The sequence below is a fragment of the Engystomops pustulosus genome, chromosome 3 (assembly GCF_040894005.1).
Source record: "Engystomops pustulosus chromosome 3, aEngPut4.maternal, whole genome shotgun sequence".
Lineage (NCBI taxonomy): Eukaryota > Metazoa > Chordata > Amphibia > Anura > Leptodactylidae > Engystomops > Engystomops pustulosus.
Window position 1 is genome coordinate 72,096,806 of NC_092413.1, and position 19,568 is coordinate 72,116,373.

The 19,568-nt window shown below is 41.1% G+C and overlaps 1 protein-coding gene across 10 annotated transcripts in view; it reads right to left on the reverse strand.

Annotated features, from left to right (window-relative positions):
- ZDHHC14 (zDHHC palmitoyltransferase 14) overlaps positions 1-19,273 on the reverse strand; it is a 64,507-nt gene extending 45,234 nt beyond the window's left edge. The window contains exons 1-2 of one of the 10 annotated variants that reach the window (XM_072141063.1): positions 18,617-18,823; positions 15,384-16,565 (exon numbers count right to left, since the gene is read on the reverse strand). In XM_072141063.1, the coding sequence (XP_071997164.1) occupies positions 15,384-15,625 (242 nt within the window). In that variant the 5' untranslated portion in view covers positions 15,626-16,565; positions 18,617-18,823. Of the gene's footprint in view, positions 1-3,057; positions 3,084-15,383; positions 16,566-18,422; positions 18,561-18,616; positions 18,850-18,927; positions 18,952-19,248 lie in introns of those variants that run through there. The other 9 variants (XM_072141055.1, XM_072141053.1, XM_072141058.1 and 6 more) reach the window with 9 other exon arrangements.
- Positions 19,274-19,568: the final 295 nt, after the last annotated feature.

The following is a 19,568-nucleotide window of genomic DNA, read 5'->3' on the forward strand; positions in this document are numbered from 1 at the left end:
ATATCAGTGTTCTGAGGACACCAATACAATAAATAGAATGTTCCCCAAAACAGGAAAAAATATTTTGCCTGGAGAAGGAGCAACAATGATAATTCTGATCTGTCCACAGCTTCCCACCCCTTCTGTTGTCCCAGGCAGCGCTGTTGCTTTATAATAACATTGAGCATGACAAGTCCTAGGCCGCCTGGGAGTGCAAGTAGATAACTTGAGTCCTCTTTGGTGATGGCCCTGGTACCCAGAGAGAGGGCCCTGAGTGCCACCTCTGGCACCCGTGCCATACGTTCACCACCACTGACCTAGAAGGTTCAATATCCTGTATTACTGGGCTGACCTACCAGAGATCGTTCGACATTACATATAGGTCCTTCGTATTGACAGTTTTGCATTCTGTTTTAGAAAATACTGTATACTTTATGACCCTATAAGCATTTTCAAAATGTAATAAAAATGGAACCTGTCACCGCATTTTTCACAAATACAGCTGGTGACAGCTTCCCATAGAGCCCTATTAACTAAACACCCTTCTTCTAGCCAAAAATTGTTTGACTCATATTCCATAAAATCAACTTTGTTCTGTTACCTGGCACACAGCTGCGAGTCAGAGGGGACGTGGCCTACTAGGTCAAGTTCAGTGGCTTCCCCCCATGTCCGATGACTCTTCTCAACATTCAGCACTTCATGTCATGTGACCTGGGTGAAGTCCAAGGTTCTTTAACTCCTGACATTTGCAAAATCTACCCCATAACTGTATCCGATCACATGAAATCACAGCATGCCTACATGGAGAATGGGGAGAAGTTCATGGAGATGTGTGATTTCATGTCATCAGACATAAGGTGAAGGACCTTAGATGACATCATCCTTGTCACATGACATGAAGTGCTGAATGGTGTAACAGTGCTCTATCTCAATGTTCCAGCAAGGCACTGTGTAAAGCATTTGACATAGCATTTCCTACAGAGCTATACAGGTCTGTAGTTGAGGATTGGCAGACGGTCCCAAAGTACTAATAGCAGTGAGGCCAGTCAATCAGGAACATGGAGGCAGTGTCGTGCAGTCAGAGTGCGGTCAGACCTTGCAGTTACTGCATTGCAATTAGTTTTTAGGTGGTTTTAGGTGCAGTTTACTTAATTTGACAGACGAAAGACATAACCTGAATGGGTGAATATGATTTCGAAGGGAAACACACAACAGCACAACAAATGTCATTAGCCTGTTGAGTTAAACGGGTATTCCCACGAAGACCACTTTCTATGTGTACTCAACAAAATAACATTCTCTGATTTACTGTTATTAACTAAAATACAGCATTTCACATATATAAGCCCAACCTGTCGATCATTCCTGCTGTATACAATTTAAGTTGCCCCTAGACATGACCCTGTAATTTATGACTTGGGGTCGGGTGGCGGTCATCTTGGATTTCTTTGTGACAGTGTGCAGCTGAGATTTCCGTCTCTTTCTGCTCTGTGCCTGTAGCCCTGCCCCCTGCAGTACCTGCACGGAATTCAGAGACACTCACTGATCACTTCCTGCCAGCACAGGAAAGAGAAGCTGCAAGCTACAAGGAGATAAGTGATCTGGGGGAAGAGGGAGGCAGGCACATGTCTGTGAGAACAGAGATTTAGCAGTGCTGACAGTGTAAAAGTCTGTCATGCACCTGTGTAATAGGTATCTCATGGATCTCTGATCTGTCTCATCTCTCTCTATGTGTCAGTGTGATAATACAATTTCAGAAGCCAGATGAAAGTGTATATACACATGTACCCTGATGATATAACCACACTGTCATCTCACAGAGCTAGATGGATCATAATGTGTCTGCTTAGAGAGTCCCCACCCACACCCTGGAATCTTACACTGAGCAGCGTAGGGAGTGATAGGAGCTAAAACAGCAATAACACTGAGTAAAATTGTAAAGTAAAGGGTTAAAATGATCTTTATTGTGTAAGCATCACTATGGGATTGAGATTTGAGAAGTTTCTTTTGTGGGAAAACCCCTTTAATGTCTTTCAGTTGTTAAAATAAGGAACTGCATCTAAAATCAACTGAAAACTGATTGCAATGCAATTTTTACAGCAATGTGTGACTGTACCCTCAATATCAATGGACTCACATTAGGCGAGTTGCATACCAGTTTACAAGCTTTTTTTTTACATTACAGCGATGGAAAGGAACAGATTACGGGTAAGCAATGCTTTTTTAATTAAATATTAATTTTGGATGTGTTACTTTGAATGGTTCTCTGTAATAACTGTTACCACAGGCTTTGGGACCTTCCACACCAGCATTCTGTGGAAGTTCTTGACATGTGCGACTTTTAATGGACAGTGACCTATTGTATTCAATGGCTTTGAAATAAAACATTTACATTTTTTTTTAATGGGCATGAAAAATGCCCTATGGAAAGGGGAGGAGGCATGCTGTGATTTCATGTGATCACATACATACACGATAGATTTTGCAAGTGTTACTGAGTAAAGGAAAGGACCTTAGATGACATCACCCTGGTCACGTGACATGAAGCTTTCAAAGTAACAGAACTTTCAACGTTCCAGTAAGGCACTTTGCTAAACATTGGACACAGCATAGGATTTAAAGGATGGGACATCATATAAGGCTTCCAGAAAGTCATGCTTTATGTTAAGGGGCTGCTTTAAAAGGTAGCAAAAGAGGTGTGGTTTCCCCTTGTACCATCTTGGAACATATATCTGCCCATTTGTATCACCACACACCTGCAAGGCGGCCTTAATTGGCAGTCTCTGTACGGAGAACTCTTATTACCTGACTGTAATAAGAGTCAGAACAGGACATCAGAACCTACATAATGTATCTCACAATATATGATCAGAGGAACTGTATTTCTGGTTATTTCTGCTCCTACTTTTGGTTGCAAAACAACTAATTCTATGCAATAAAGGACAGAAAACATCCTACACTATTACATATCTACCTTGCTACCACAAAAAAAACAACATGAGCTTAAAGGGGCTGCCCAGGCACTATATGTACTATATGACCAGTTCTTTTGCATATATTATAGTTACACACCCTTACCTCACCAACATGGGCTGTATGCTTTATTTTCCTTCACTTGTCACTGCTGTAGCTGCATCACTTCAAGATGGCTGACCCCATTCTGCTAAAAGATTACATCTCCCACAATGCCCCTGGTCGCATAGCTTCTTCATACGTAGGAACCTGCAGCAACACCCCCACAGCAGGGAACAGGGAACTGACTGCACATGCCCCACTGGAGAGTAGAGAACGTATACAGGTAATTTCTGTGGAAACTAAGTGTAGCAGGAGCTGCCAGTCCACAGGGATGACACTGAATTAGTGAAGTGATAAGTGTGGGGAGATACGGTATAGAGAGGTCAATCTTTGTCACCAGAGAACCCCTTTATTGGCTGTATAACAATATGTTTTCCCATCAATATATATGAATGCACTTGTAGCCCCAGAATTCTGTCAGGCTTGTCCTAGATGTCACATCTGCTTATACATCTAAGAGGCTGACGGTCACACAGAATTGCGCATACACCACAGAGTTGCACATTTAAGAATTTGACATTCTCATCAGACAATTATTAACATGAAATAAAAGATGCTGCCAAGTGGATAATTCAACATATTAGACAGCAATGACCTTGATCATCAACATATGCATTTTAACCATGTTCACATTGAGGCTCGGCATTGTAATTTATATATATTGAATGGGGTACAATCATGGTGTGAACATAGAAACAAGCAAAGTATGCTGTGAACTTTTGCATAACATGAACACAGCCTTTGTACATCGCGAGCAATAGGGTTGCAGACCCATGTTTGTTTCCCCCTGTGTTCACTCACAGCGATTCAATCGAGTATTGGAACAATTCAAAGACAGCGGGGAGAGGCTTGACCTGACCACAGATGTGTTTCTACTGAAATGCATGTGATCGGCAACAAGCACCACATGTTTGAGGGTGCAGTCAGACATTCAGTTTTTCAGATGCAGTTTTTGATGCCCAAACCTGGAATGGAGTAAAGGTAGGAGAGGAGGAGCCACTATTAATTATTTGTCTCAACCCATTATCATCCACACCGGCTTTTAGCTTCAAAAACTGCATGTGTGAGACCGCACCCTTACATGGAAAACATGTAGTGCATTTTCCTGATTGCAAGCATTTCAGTAGCAATTAATCTACTATCAGGCCAAGCCCTTCCCTGCACCTTTCAATTGAATTTCTAAGCACTATTCAAATGCTGCCCCAAAAGACCAGATTTCTTCAGTTTTTTCTCTGCATCTATTGGGTGAAGCTTTACTTCGTAGTAGGTATTAATAGAGGTTATTAGAATTGTGGAATGTTTTACAGTCAAGGTTCGGAAACCTTTGTGTAAATGTGACTTTTCGGAGAAGGTGCAACTTCCTAGATCAGTGATGGCAAACCTTTTAGCGACCGAGTGCCCAAGCTGCAACCCAAACCCCCCTTATTTCCATCCATCTCTGTACACAGACAATCATGGGGACAGCAGGAGGTCCTCCAAAGATAATTCGGCCCTGTCTACTCCTTCTCCCTCTTCCTACAGTTCTAAGGAGCGAAGGAAGCATCAAAATACGTCTAAAAGCAGCATCTTTTAAGTGGCTTGCAACTGCAGGAAGATTCTTTGAGTTCTGTCTGGTGTGCTGGGGCTGTGGCCCGGGTGCCCACAGAAAGGGCTCTGAGTGCCGCCTCTGGCACGCGTGCCATAGGTTCGCCACCACTGTCCTAGATGGTAGCTCTGCCATGTTCCACAAAGTAAATTTGTGCTGGAAAGTGGTCCGCTTTTCTGTACTTCATTTATCAACTGCAACGCTTCAAATGTCCCGTCAGAAATGTACTTCACCTTCACCAATTTCTTCAAAAGCCAGTCACTTCTTACAATCTCATTGAAACATCTTGCCTAAATATTATACAATAACCTTGATACCATTAAAGGAAAGCTACCATCAAAATCAAGTATTGATAAAGCAGAGGCACTCTCTCATAGATCCAGGGATCCAGGCACCGTGACTGTGGTAATCTTCTTGTATTTGATATACATGGCCTTCTTCCTGATAAAGTCAACTTTTAAAATTATGCTTATGCGCCAAAAGGGCTCTGGGTATGTTATCAGAGCCCCTCAGTGCTGTAGCGTCAGAGGTTTTTACTCTGTGTATAAGCAGGTCTCCCCCTCCCCACTGCTCCATCAGCACTTCCCCCTCCTGTGCCTGCTGTAATCTCAGAGCCACAGAGGAAGTTTCAACACACAGTGAGAGGAAGGGGTTGAGCATGTGAAGCTGAAGCAAGGAGAGGAGCTGCTAACATCCCCCAGAGTCCTTTAAATGGAAGGAGTTCATGGATAACAAATATAAGAAGATTACCACAGTCATGCACCAGGTTTATCATGCTTCATTTTGATGGTATATTTCCTTACGGTTAACAAAAGGCCGAGATTGCCAGGGTTGTCCTATTTGGTGTGATAGTTTGTAATAAATTTGCAACAAACTATAGAACAAAGCCAAGTCTAGTAATAAATCTGACCAAAAAACTTGCAGTCCCTTCCCCTGAAATTTGCTACACACACACACACACCATACAATGTGCATGTTGATGCTTCCAGAACATGGACAAGAAAAAAACTTGACAACAAGTCACAAAGTCAACAAGCACAGCAATTTTATGGGCGTAAGGAGAGAGCTCACTACTCTCCATGCACAGCATGAATCAGCTCTATTACACATAATACACCCACAATGTTAACTATTAAAAAAAGACATAACCTTTATGAAATCTAAAACCAAATCTCATACTTTTAAATAGTCACACCATCAAAGCCTTACAGCCCATTACTTACACAAACTCAATGCAGATGTCGACTTCTATGAAAGTTCTTACTGAATGGCTATACAAAATAAAAATTATCTTATACATGTATTGTATATCACCACCAAGACTTTATACTACGAATTCAGATTTTTTCAGATTCAGGGCTGTGGAGTCGACAAGACAAACATCAGACTTCGACTCCCACATACATGTGGCAAGTTTAAAGGGATTCTGTCACAAGAATTTGGCCTAATAAAGCACTACCAGTATGTTGTCATGAAGCTGAACTGCATCCAGGGACATCATGACCAGATTTCATCTCCATGACCGAGTTCAGAGGCAGGGAGAGCTTGTCTTCAGTCCTGAACTCTCTGCCTCCCTGACCTCATAGAGCCAATTAGCATCTTACTTGATTTTATAGATGATGACAGCACATTGGGCCATAAAAGAAACATCTTGAAGGTGTTCAGATGCTTGACAACATACTTGTAGCAGTTTATTAGGCCAATTTCTGATGACAAGTTGCCATTAAGTGATAAAGACTAACAACATTACAATACAATAACCAAGTTAATAAGGTAAAAGCTAAAAATATTTATTGGAATAAAAAGCTTAGAACTATAACTTTAATAGAAAACAGTGGAATAGCCGAAGATAAGGCTACACGGCACGGCTACTCCACGCCCCAGTAGCCTCTTTGATCCCCCCACCAGATAACTTCGTCGCGCAGGTCCTCATAGCTGTGCGCCCTCGTCCACGAAGCCTGCAGTCTGTGCAGATGGCAGGCATCACGGACGAGGGCGCGCAGCTATGAGGATCTGCGCGACAAAGTTATCTGGTAGGGGGATCAAAGAGGCTACTGGGGTGTGGAGTAGCCGCGCCGTGTAGCCTTATCTTCGCCTACTCCACACCCCAGTAGCCTCTTTACAAAATTTACATATTAGCGAAATAAAAGTTATTTAAATATTGCAGGGACATGAGGATTAACCCTTAAAAGGGCTATCCTCACGTCCTATAGCTGCACCTACCACCTGATCTACCTTTATAGGTAAATCCGTGGTGGTAGTTTCCCTTTAAGTACTATCACATATACAATTACAGAGGCATAAAACATATAATAAATAACTGCCCTCCAGATCGCTCCCCAATACTACGAGTCGTAAACTGCCACAAATATCAGTTCAAAAATATATGATCACAATCTTGGGAGAAAAAAAAATTCAATAACCAATTCAATAAAAATTCAATAAGATAGGGTGGAGCTTAATAGGTAGATCTGTCATAGTGGTAGGTTTGCTTTTCAGTTTACTCACTGACCGCTCACTACTATTGCCCCCGGAAACCAGAAAAGGGCAAGCAAGTCAATATAACTTCAAAAGAAAATACATGAGCACAAAGTATGATTTTCATAAAGGACTGCATAGCATTAGCTTCCTAATAGCCTGCCTGTTAGAAATACATTCTCAGCCACTTGCTACACTTAAAGGGGTATTCCCATCTGGGCATTTACATTTAATTAAATTCATTTGCCTCATGTAAACATTTCTTCAATTGGAGGTTAATAAAAAAAATGTTCCTGTGTGAAGATAATTTCTCATAAATGTAGTCATGTTGTCCCTTACAAACCAGATAGCTTGCTCGGATACGACCACGTCACACTCTGGCAGCGGTGGCCAGACTTGCGCTATAGCGTCCTGCCGGACCAGCAGGATTCAGCAATCATTACCACAGGACGGCTGTAGGACATACAGTAACTCCCGGACATTTCATATACAAAAACGATTTGTTTCTTTGTGCAATCCCTCCAGCAGAGGTGGCCGTAACTGAGGAAGCTATCTCGTTTCTAAGGGACAACATGACTACATTTATGAGAAATTATCTTCACACAGGAACATTTTTTTTTTAATAACATCTAATTGAAGAAATGTTTATATATGGCAGATTAATGAAACTGAATGTGAGTGCCCAGACGAGAATACCCCTTTAAGCATGTGTCCATAACCATTCTGCTAATTCAGCAGCATTTTCACACAATGGAGAGACTCATTTTTTTTTATTGAATTATTATTTAACAGTGTGCAAAAAGTAAGCCAAATGGAAACTACTTCCTATGAAGAACTGCCATTGTTATTCTAAAAAGGCCTGGTATTTTACCTTTAGACCAGCAGATAGATTTGTGAAGTTTACCTTAGGTAAAGGGACAAGTCAGATGGTAAATATACCTTCAACCTCTCCTAACAAGTTCTAAGACCCATCACTTTTTAAAAAAAACTTTTATTGAAAAATACACACACACTCTAAAATAGATCAATATCGCATGCAAGTGAACCGTCATTATTCCCATCAATATTTTTTATGGTGTAAAAGACAAGTTGTAGTCAAGTTATCGAAAACTCTATACCAGCTACTCGCTGGTCCATGCCAAAAGACAGATCCTGTGGCTAGGCAGCAATTGAGGACATAATTATATAATATAATTATATAATATTATACTTATTATAATTGTTATCCCCTATCCTCGGTGGGTCTACAGCACCTAGAACCATAAATCTGGGGTGAGCGGATAAGGGTTGTACGATGTATCGTAATCTCGGTACTTCTAAGATACTGTTAAAGGCAGAACGGTTCAATACCAGGTTTCTGTTACCTGCGTTACTGAAAGTCTTTCACAGACCCCTTTGTATCTGCATCGGGCAGGGAATCCTGTGTGTAGAGGTGACAGTTTGGCAACAGAGCAGGGACCATGTCATCAGGGAGATATCACCATCTGTCCATATATGTAGTTTCTTCTCCTCCCAGGGCTTCCCCAGACACAAGGCTCTAAATTATGCAATCAAATAATTTTTTGCCCAGCCCGGGATTTTAATACACAACCTCCTCCCTCCACCTGCCAGAGATATTGAGATCATTATTGAGTAGATTATTATTGAGATGATTATAATAATAACATTATGGAGATTATTACAGAGATTATTACTACTATGGAGATTATTATGGGAATAAAGGTATATTAAATTAAATGAAAAAAAAAATAAAAAATTATTATATATCAAAAAAATAAGGTCTCATTCAGACAGGCATGTCTGCTACTCATCTGCAAAAAATGCGGACGTGATATCTGTGATCCGTCCATATTGTATCAGTTTCTTACACATCCATACAACATCAGTTTTTTTCACATATGCAAAAAGCTGATGTGTTTCTAATCTACTTCTTGCCCTGCCCCAGTTGGTTGCCTAGCAACATATAAAAAAAACCCAAAACAAACAAACACACACACACACACACACACACACACACACACACACACACACACACACACACACACACACACACACACACACACACACACACACACACACACACACACACACACACACACACACACACACACACACACACACACACACACACACACACACACACACACACACACACACACTCTGCATGTGTCGTTTATTTTTTTGCGGATCCATTGACTTCTATCGATGTACATGGTCTGAATGTGAGACAAAATAACGCATACAGGCGGTCCCCAACTTAAGGACACCCGACTTACAGACGACCCATAGTTAAAGACGAACCCCACTGCCCACTGTGACCTCTGGTGAAGCTCTCTGGATGCTTTACTATAGTCCCAGGCTGCAATGATCAGCTGTAAGGTGTCTGTAATGAAGCTTTATTGATAATCCTTGGTCCAATTACAGCAAAAAATTTTGAAAATCCAATTGTCACTGGGGCAAAATAATATTTTGTCTGGAACTACAATTATAAAGTATACAGTTTCGACTTACATACAAATTCAACTTAAGAACAAACCACCAGACCCTATCTTGTACGTAACCCGGGGACTGCATGTACTGCTATTTTTTCTCACTCTGCACATCCATGAAAAAAATGGACATGTGAACAGACCCATAGGAAACAGTGGCTCTGTTTGCCATCCGCAAAAAAAAAAAAAAAAAGGATAGCACAAGGACATCAAAAGTGTCCATTTACACGAGCCCTAAATTATACTATTTAGTATACCATTTTGTATTAACATTGCCAGGACAACCATTACAATACATACACTGTCATAAAGCACTAAAGCTTCTCCTGGCAAATCACTGGCTGACTGTTACCGATCGTATGCGTTTCAATGGAAATGCAAATTTCTAAATGCAATGTAAATGCCTCATGTGACAGCACCATAAACATTCAGATAATACTTCTTTTCTTGAAAGTATTGTATCGATATCAAGTATCACAATACTTTTCTGAGTATCGTATCACACTCAAAATTCTGGTATCGATTCAACACTAGGACAGATAGAGGCAATTAAAGACCTAGAAGGGAATGTGAGCTGCAGATAAAGGTCTGATTCCCACCCATGCCTCATAGGGGCATCAGAGGTGATTTTTAGGGAATTCTCGAAAGGACTTGAGGTAGTTGGTATTTGGTGGTGTAAATGCTGGTGACAGATCCCCTTTAAAATAGACTACCAGCCTATGATAGAATTAGGATTTTTTTGACCAAGTTCAGATCACGTGAAAGCCAACTAGCATCCACCTCACAGGTTTTATTGAGGTTCTCTCATCGGCAATAAACTACAATTACAATGAATGGACACAGAAGGTGCTCACTGTAGTACTGCAAACACGTGGGCACTGGCTGGCAATGCAATCAAATGCTTATAACACATGTGCGCTCAGTGGATTTATTTTTATATTTGTAAAGATGTAAATCCTGAGGAATAGTTAATCCACAGCATCATAGCTCATTTTATGTTTCTATAGTAACCATGGGAAATCTTAACTTTATCTTAAACAGAGCAACTAACATTTTAGAATTGTATCTGCTGAGAAGAACAAACCTTTAACTATATTAACTGTTTAACCCCTTATCACGCTTGCTCAATGACCAGACTCAATTTTCTGAATCTGACGTGTGTCACGCTAATTGGTTATAACTTCGGAACGCTTGAACATATCCAGGCGATTTTGAGATTGTACTTCATGAGCGTTGTAAAATTTAAGTGATAAGTTTTGCGTTTCGGCAATTTCCGTCAGCTCCATAGAGACTAATGGAGCAGAACGGTCATGCGTGGCCGTCTGCTCCATTAGTCCGAGGAGCCCCGAGCTGGTCGGTCGGACCCCTCGTTTTTGTGATTTGCAGGGGTCTCAGCACCGAGACCCCCACTGATCTTCTAACTCTCAATCCATGTTCACATGCTGAACCACTTTTATAATATTGTGACTCTCACTTTGCAATAAACATTACTAGAACTTTTCTTGAGTCCAGTGATGGCCAAAACTACAAGCAAAAGCCAGATATTTTCACAAAGTGCCAAATGCCAATTTAAAGTAATTCACAGGTTTCAAACGTATTACACTCCGATTACACCAATACAAGAAAAAGAAGGAGAAATTTGGATTGTTATTGTGGTTTCCCTCTAAAGTCCTCTTAACAGTATGAATCATGGGTCCGGAGAAGAGGCTTCAATGATAATCAAGCTCTGTCCACACCTCCTTGGTTCAGGTCTGGAGTCCTGAATGTTGACCTTTGTGCTGTGAAATGGCCTGAGTGCCCAAAGACAGGGCTCAGAGTGCCACCTCTGGCACCAGTGCCATAGGTTCGCCACCACTGCTTTAGTCCCTGCTGTCCATTCTTTTGTGGGTCCACTTGCGATGTTAATGCAATCATTTTGGGTTAAACTTTTATTTACCTCTTTTTGGGGGAATAGATGCAACATTGTAACTTGATAACATGATCCAATTCAGGGTAACTCTGGAGACCCCATAGTTTTTTTTTTCTACAGTAAAAGTCTATATTTTTAGATAGCAAGATCTCAGGATGAAACAACAAAAAATATATCTAATGAAGTAAAACAGAGCAGTATAATCCACAGCGATTTGGGATCACCTCCTTATGGGATGCCACAACAAGGTGTCTAACTAGTAATATTGTTTTGGTTGCTGGACAGATCACAGACTCCATTAGTATAAAAGACAACATTAATCATACGGACTGCGCTTTATGGCTTCACATTCTCAGATTTCTGGAAAAATCAATATTAGCAAATCGGTCATTAAAACTTAGCAAACAAAAATGTCTGATTTGCAGAAAGAAAGGCAAATATGTCTGCCGCTGTTCTGATGAGGAAGTTCAGGTGAAACCAAACTGGGTCAGATTTATCAATCTCTGGCAATATGCACCAGAAGCTGTCTTTATTGCCCTGTGCCACATTTATCAAGGGTTTAATAAGACTGACATGACAAAACCGGTGTGTGGCTTTGCAGGGAAAGGGGTGTGCGTCAAAAATTATAAAAAAGTATGTGAATGTATTTTTATGGAATGAGAGGTACAAAACATGGTCCATGTGTATGGACATTATTTTCAGATGTGCACAAGGCTTTGTTTCAGCGCCCATTATCAACATCACTATGTGATCATTACGTTGGCGTAGCTAGCATAGACACCTTTGTAATGTCTGTACTGGGCCTGCTTATTATGAAGTAGGGGTACGCTGGTAGCGGGACACGTACTCCATCTGAGCTTCGGTCCTGGGATTTTCATAGTTCCATAGTTTATATCAGCGATGGCTAACCTTTTAGAGCCGGAGTGCCCAAACTTCAACTAAAAGCCACTTATTTATTGCAAAGTGCCAGCACAGCAATTTAAGCAGTAATTTATTTCTCCTTTTTCTTTGACAATTTTCAATCGTTCAGCCTCCTAAAGACACCAACGCAGTTGAAAGGAGGAGGGCAAATTTCCCTATCATTGTAGGAAGATTCTCCAGGAAGATTCTTTGAGTCCTGTCTGGTGAACTTCATTCAGGGGTGATGACCTGGGTGCCCACACCGAGGGCTCCAAGTGCCGCCTCTGGCACTAGTGCCACTGGTTTATACGGTTGGAAAAAAGACACTTGTCCATCTAGTTCAACCAAGGAAGGGATTTAGGGGAATAAATTCTATATAACATAACCATCAATGTTATTTAGGTGTAAAAAAGGCATCTAGACCCTTCTTGAAGCTCTCTGCTGTCCCTGCTGTGACCAGCACCTGAAGCAGGCTATTCCTCAGATTGACAGTTCTCATAGTAATAGACACAGGTATATCCACAGTTGCAGGTCACAGGTCTTGTTAGAGCCCAATTTAGACCGCAGGCCAGAAGCAGTAGGTGAGGCACTACCGGGAGAGCTGAAAGCTGGACTGTGCTCATACAGCACAGGTAACAGAGTGCCTCCTGATATACTGCTGGCGAAGAGCAGGTGCCTGGCAGCCAGATGCACATACAGAGGGGGACCTGCTACTGTATTAGACAGTACTCAGACAAGTAGGTTTTGTTTATGCCTACGCGGAGGCTGAATTTAAGTTGTTTGACCGCAAATAAAAACACTTGATTTTTACTTTACCCTGCGTGTCCCTGCTTCCTGCACTACTACCAAGCATTTAACAGAGCAATTCCCCACAATATTTAGATTTTTTTTTTTTAGTTGGGTAACCATTGTGTAAGGGAGCGTACAATATTTATCTGTGTGACGCTTAGTGCAAGTGGGATATGTATGAACTTCTCACATCTACCGCATATACTCGTGTATAAGCAGAGTTTTTCAGCACAAAAAACTCGGCTCATACACGAGTCAAGCAAAAAATAAAAAACGTAATAATACTCACCCTCCGGGGTCCGGATTGTTGGCGCGGGACCCGCGCCAACAATCCGGACCCTGGAGGGTGAGTATTATTTCGAATTTTCATGTAATGTTTGCATTTTATCACAGTTTTAAAAGAATAAGAGCTTTTTACTTTGTGTATTATATTTTTAAACACATTTGTGCATCTGAACCAAATATTGGATGGTTTTTGTTTTAAGCATTTTTGGGACTGTAAATGTTCTCCTTGATGTATGTTGCGGTATATAAATCTGCTTACTTTGACTGTTTGATTATGACATCCCTATTTGTGATTTTTGCGATGAGAGTTTTAATTAACAAATATGTTTTCATTGCATTTTCAATGCATTATTTATTTAAATTTGTGTTTGTCACAAAGCTGTATGATGGTGGTCCATCCTGCCAACTGTTAATGCAAAACAAAATGAAATTGCCTGGTAGTCTGCTTATCAGGGCTGTGGAGTGGGAATTATGATAAAAATGGACCGACTCAGATTCCACAAGATATAACAGTTTTTCTTATCCTGGCAGGTGCAACTTTTTTTTTTGTTAGACTATTTGTTGCAAATGTCTCAAATTCACCAGCAACCAAACACTACATTCAGAGCAGATAAATATTAATACAGGAAATGAGCATAAGAGAACAAGTAGCTGCCCAACGGGAATATTTTTGCGAGAAGATTTCTTTTTCGTGGTCTTATTTTAGAGTGCTTAACATTTTCAATCACTTTTTATAGCATCTAAGAGCATTCTTCTTAAATTATCTTTCTTAGGAACTTTTTTTTTTTTTTGCGGCATTCACCGTGCGGGTGAATAATTATACAGATGCTGCTTAATTATACAGATTGTTACAGATGCGTCAATACCAAATATATGTGGGGGGTTGTGTATGTAATACTTTATTAACTGTTTGTGTGGGAAAGTGACATTTTAGGGTTTTATATTTTATTTTAAGGTTGTAAACTTTTTTTTAACTTTCTTTACTTTACACTGCTGTACAATACTAATTCATTGTAGAGCAATGTAAACTGTGTGGCATGCTCAAAAATACAGCATTTCACAGAAGTCCAAAGTGTCTATCAGTCCTACTTTACACAATTTCAGTTGCCCCTAGACATGTAGACCCTGTAACTTCTGACTTTGGGTCAGGCACAATCTTGAATGAGATTGTGCAGATGAGATGACTTCTGTCAGAATCTGCTGTCTGCCCGTAGCCATGCCCCCTGCATGGAGCTCAGAGACACTCACTGATTCACATCCTGTCAGCAAAAGGTGAGCAGAGAGAGAGGCTGCAAACTACAAAGAGATATGTGATCCAGGAAGGGGGAGACAGGCACATATCTGTGATATGTAGCAGAGCTAGAGCTCACAGTGTAACATTGTAAAAGTCTGTCAGCCTCTGTCAGTCATACCTCTGTGTTATCATCTCATGCATCTCTGATCTGTGTTAGTATAATATCAGAAGCCAGATAAAAGTGCATATAAACCCTGTACCCTGATAATCTAACTAAGTTGTCGACCCCACAGAACTAGAGGGGATCCTAATGGGTCAGCTTAGAGGGCCCCACCAATACTCTGGAATCTTACATGGACCATCACTGATTACTAGGAGCTAAAACAGCAATAAAACTGAGTAAAATTGTATTGTAAGGGGTTAAAATAAAGCTTTATTGTGTTAACATCACTAGGGGATAGAAATGTGAAAATTTTCTTTAGTGGGAAAACCCCTTTAAGCCCTAGTGCGCGTAGGGGTTAATATAACTACAAGTTCTCCTATCCATGTTGTATCACAGGGATATTGACTACGACACCTACTTCATTGCACTTCGTATTGTATACAGAGCTTAAAAAATAACATTAATACATATATACATATAATAAGAAAATTACTTACTCAAAAGCAAAGAAGAGCCCACTAGTGACCAGAATTAGGATCAGGGTGAGGTAGAAGACTCCGGTTTGTCTGGCCATCATAATCCTGCCATTGCAGTAGAACTTGTTTCTCCCAGGAAAAACTTCCCACTTTCGCTTTGCCACAGTTTTCTTCTTCTTGTGGGGAGACTCCATGTGGGAGGTTCCACGAGTATTAATTTCACTGTATCCACACTCTTTCATGGGTCCACCTCCTGGAGTCATCAATTGGAAAGAGGGCTATGAATAGGTCTACAAATATAGATGAAGGCAATCCAATTAAATATTGGCAATCCACCGATGACCAACACTTCAATGTAAACTACAAAAGGAAATAATCTCAACCCTGGCTTGTTTCCAATTGTCTTATTCCCATTTTACGGAGAAGGTGTTAGGGCCTTTGACATGGAAGGTCCCCTTTATGTTATTATCCAGTATATAGAGTTCAGAGGTTTGTTAGTTGGAGAGCATCGAGTTAAGGAGGGAAAAAACCCAACTTCTGAGACTTTGAGTGTAGGGTGCTCCTCAGGCAGTTCCTTATATTTTGCTTACAATCTCTTTTTGCATTGGCAGTCATATGAGCGGCAAAAACCCAGCTTCTTATTACGAGGTCCAGTACGTTCTCTTGTCCACATCAGATATAGTTAAGACAACAATTTATACTTTTGGAGGCATGCAATTATACTTGTGTGAGAAAATTAAACATCCTTGCAAGGATATAGACTTTTTCCTTGTGTAGAAAAGTTAGACTTAGAGTGTATATATTCCAAGGAAATAAAAAAAAAAAGTTATTTATAGCAGAAAAGCAATTTGCATCTATGTTAAAGCTACCTTTCCCAAGAGACCAAAAAAAAAGCTTCTATTTACGTTGCTTCCTGTTACACCACAATCCTCTCCCTTCCTTAACAACCGATGAAGAACCGTCATTACATACTTGAGGAAGTAGCAGCAACAAACCAGCATGAAAAGTACATCCTACTTGAGACTTTAATGTTCCATATCCCTTTACCGATCTTGTGTCTCAAGCTATAGACCAGGAAGGAAAGCTAGGAGACCGGCAGAAAATCCCTGTAAAACACATCCCAAAGATCCCCAGGTCTTCGGTCCTTGCCAACCATTCAGGCTGGTTTCTGACAGAAGCGTCTACCACCAGGCATGGGCATGTCTTTTACAAAAGAACAGAAAAACAAAGTTAATAAAAACATTATTCATTAGGACATTTGTGAAAGAAAAACATATGAACCTGGATAAAGAAGGAATGAATAGGGAAGATAAGCATGCGTTGTGTTTGCCCCACCAATATGCCCCCCAAAAATCCTATTTTAAACTGCAGGTTTCAATGAGATTTTGCTGCGAGCTTTATTCATGAAAATGCAGTGTAGGCAGCCTGTCAAATCTACATACACATGAAATGCAAACCTCACACAGCACTGGTGGACTACAATGAACGTATGCGTTTACTCGTCTAAAGAAAAGGGGCAACCTCATTGGGACCTGTTCTTACTGGGTGTCTCCAGCACTGAAATACTTTTGGGCAGAGGAATCCAGAATCTGATATTGATTACAATTTTATGGATCAATAGCATTAGTCTCCACAAATAGAGATAGTTCTGGAAATAAGTGCACCGATTTATCTAGGTTATTGGACACTACATTTTCTCCATGCCATAGTTTTCCATGGGCAAAAAAAAATCAAAATGATTTTATAAAAGTGATTTTGGTTGTATTTTTCCTGTATTTTCTTTGGTTGGAAAGAAATTTATTATACTGTATGCTGCAATGGCACCTAAGTTTTTTTTTTATTATGTGACGTTGTAACCTCACTGCCGCCTTATATACAAATGGGGTAGAGTTCCTTCTTTCTTTCCAGGAGTATTAAGTTGAACACTGTCAGTCATTAATCAAAGCTCAGCTTAAATTGTTTGCTTTTATGATTTCTAAACAAGGCAGAATTATCTCCAAGATGGCCACCATCTACAACTACAACTCTCATGATCCCTCAGTTCTCAGTTACTGCTCCTCGCTGTCATGCTCTGCTCCCAGTGATGATGTCATAGACTGTCTTGCTCTGTTACCATAGTAATGATGCGTAACTGCCATCACTGCACACTATCTCACTGAGATGCAACACACCCTCACCACAACACAGGCCATACGGGATGCATTGCAACCAACCGACTATAGCCATATAGTGATGATCACATGACCTGTCCAAGCAGGTGCAGAACATGTGATGTAAACATGTGACCAGCAGCCATCTTCTGTCCTGTGTCTCTTCCAAAGGGACAAACTCACAGGACTGATTAAAGGGCTATAATTAAGTCCACAACATTTTGGGAAGCACATTTTAAATAACAAATAATTAGATATTAGCTTATATTTTTATGCTCATTCCTGGAATTCCCCTTTAATCATGCATTTGATACCTTGCTGACTAATAGGGGCAAACAAGAAAAGAGCCTTTATAAAGGATTAGTGCCTTTCCCTGAAAAACATGCATAATACCAAGTAAGGATACAATACACAACTGTCCTCTTCCTACCGACAGCCAGGAACGGATATATCTCGATCTAAATACTAAAACATTCATGCTCCTAATTACTTAAAAAAAAAGTTGTGTTTTCTGGGTGATAAAATATTAATGACCATAGCAGTGGCCTGTTATAGTCTACTTACGGTTTCATACTCAGCTTATGTATAGTTAGTGCTGGGTGTTGTATCTTCACAATGTGACAACTTTTCTAAGACTATTTATTAAATTATTCTATCCTACAAAACTCATGTAAAGAAAACCTAAGATTGCTGCTTAGTGGAGCTTCTGACAGATTTGTGAACAAAGCTTAGAAGTAGTGGTGAGAGGGACATGATGTATGTGTGGCACATCCATGCTGTACTACCTCTCACACTTGTACAGAGCTTCACTGGCCACTACTGCTCGGGTGATATACGATGATCTGGGCCTTCCCCACCAGCAGCTATGCTGTATCACTGAGTACTAGAGGAGAGATCAAGTAGTGCTCACCCTTATGTTTACAGTCCTGTAATGATGGTAATACTAGGGAGCAGCCATCATCACCGGAATGAGTCACATTCCTCCACAGACTCCCGGCACTCACACAGCCCCTCACATGCCGCCCATCTACACACAGAGAGGACGTGGTGACCAGGCCGCACACGCCCCGGAGCTTTCCTCACACACCAGCCACAACAACGCACCTTCCGCCCGGTGTCACAGGCTCCAAGCCCCGGCCGCCTTCCTGCCTCTCTCCGCCTCCTGCAGGCGACTGAACTCCACAACACACCTACACTCACAGGCAACGGCTGCGATGACGCGCCCTGCCCTGCCCCTGGGAGGCGGGAGGAGGACGAGGCAGCTCGGGAGTTGCAGTCTTCCGAAGTCGGAACTGTTTTTTTCAGTGAACGCCTCGGCCTGGCGCTGATAAACTACAATTCCCAGGAGGGCCTAGCGCTGCTACGTAATACGCAATGTGGTGTTCTTAGGATCTGGTATTGTGCATACAGTTTACCCGATGCGTCATCGCTCCATATCCACAACAGGGCAGTGTAGAAACTACATTACCTAGAATGCTGTGCGCCTGACGTCAGCCTTATGTAGTGGCAGCCAGGCCTGAGACTGCAGCTTCATGTGCTGTCACTATCTATCTATCTATCTATCTATCTATCTATCTATCTATCTATCTATCTATCTATCTATCTCCTTTACTTCTACTATGAATACAATCTCATCCACCCGGTGTGCTATCATGGTTAGCACACAGTCCCAAATATCTATACGGGCTCATACACGCAGCCATGTTTTCCATGGACTCATCTGTGAGCCAACTCACCGAGCTGCACAACTCTGAGCAGGTCCTATTCTCGCCCGTGTTTGCAAATGAGTTGGCTCTTGTTTGTGACCGAAGGGAGCCGACTCACTTAATCCCTCCCCCAACCGGCTCACCATGCTCCCTTTAACCCGATACAATCGGGTTATTCCCAACACTAATTTTTCGTGTTGCACTAGCTGCAGATATTATTCCTCAGATCTGTTATGTACAGCCATTTACTTATTGTAAATGTTACTTTTGGCATGGACCTGCACATTTTCTTGGGTAGTGATTTTGATACAATTCCGGTATTAACTTGGCCTTTGTCTTCTTTTCCCTTC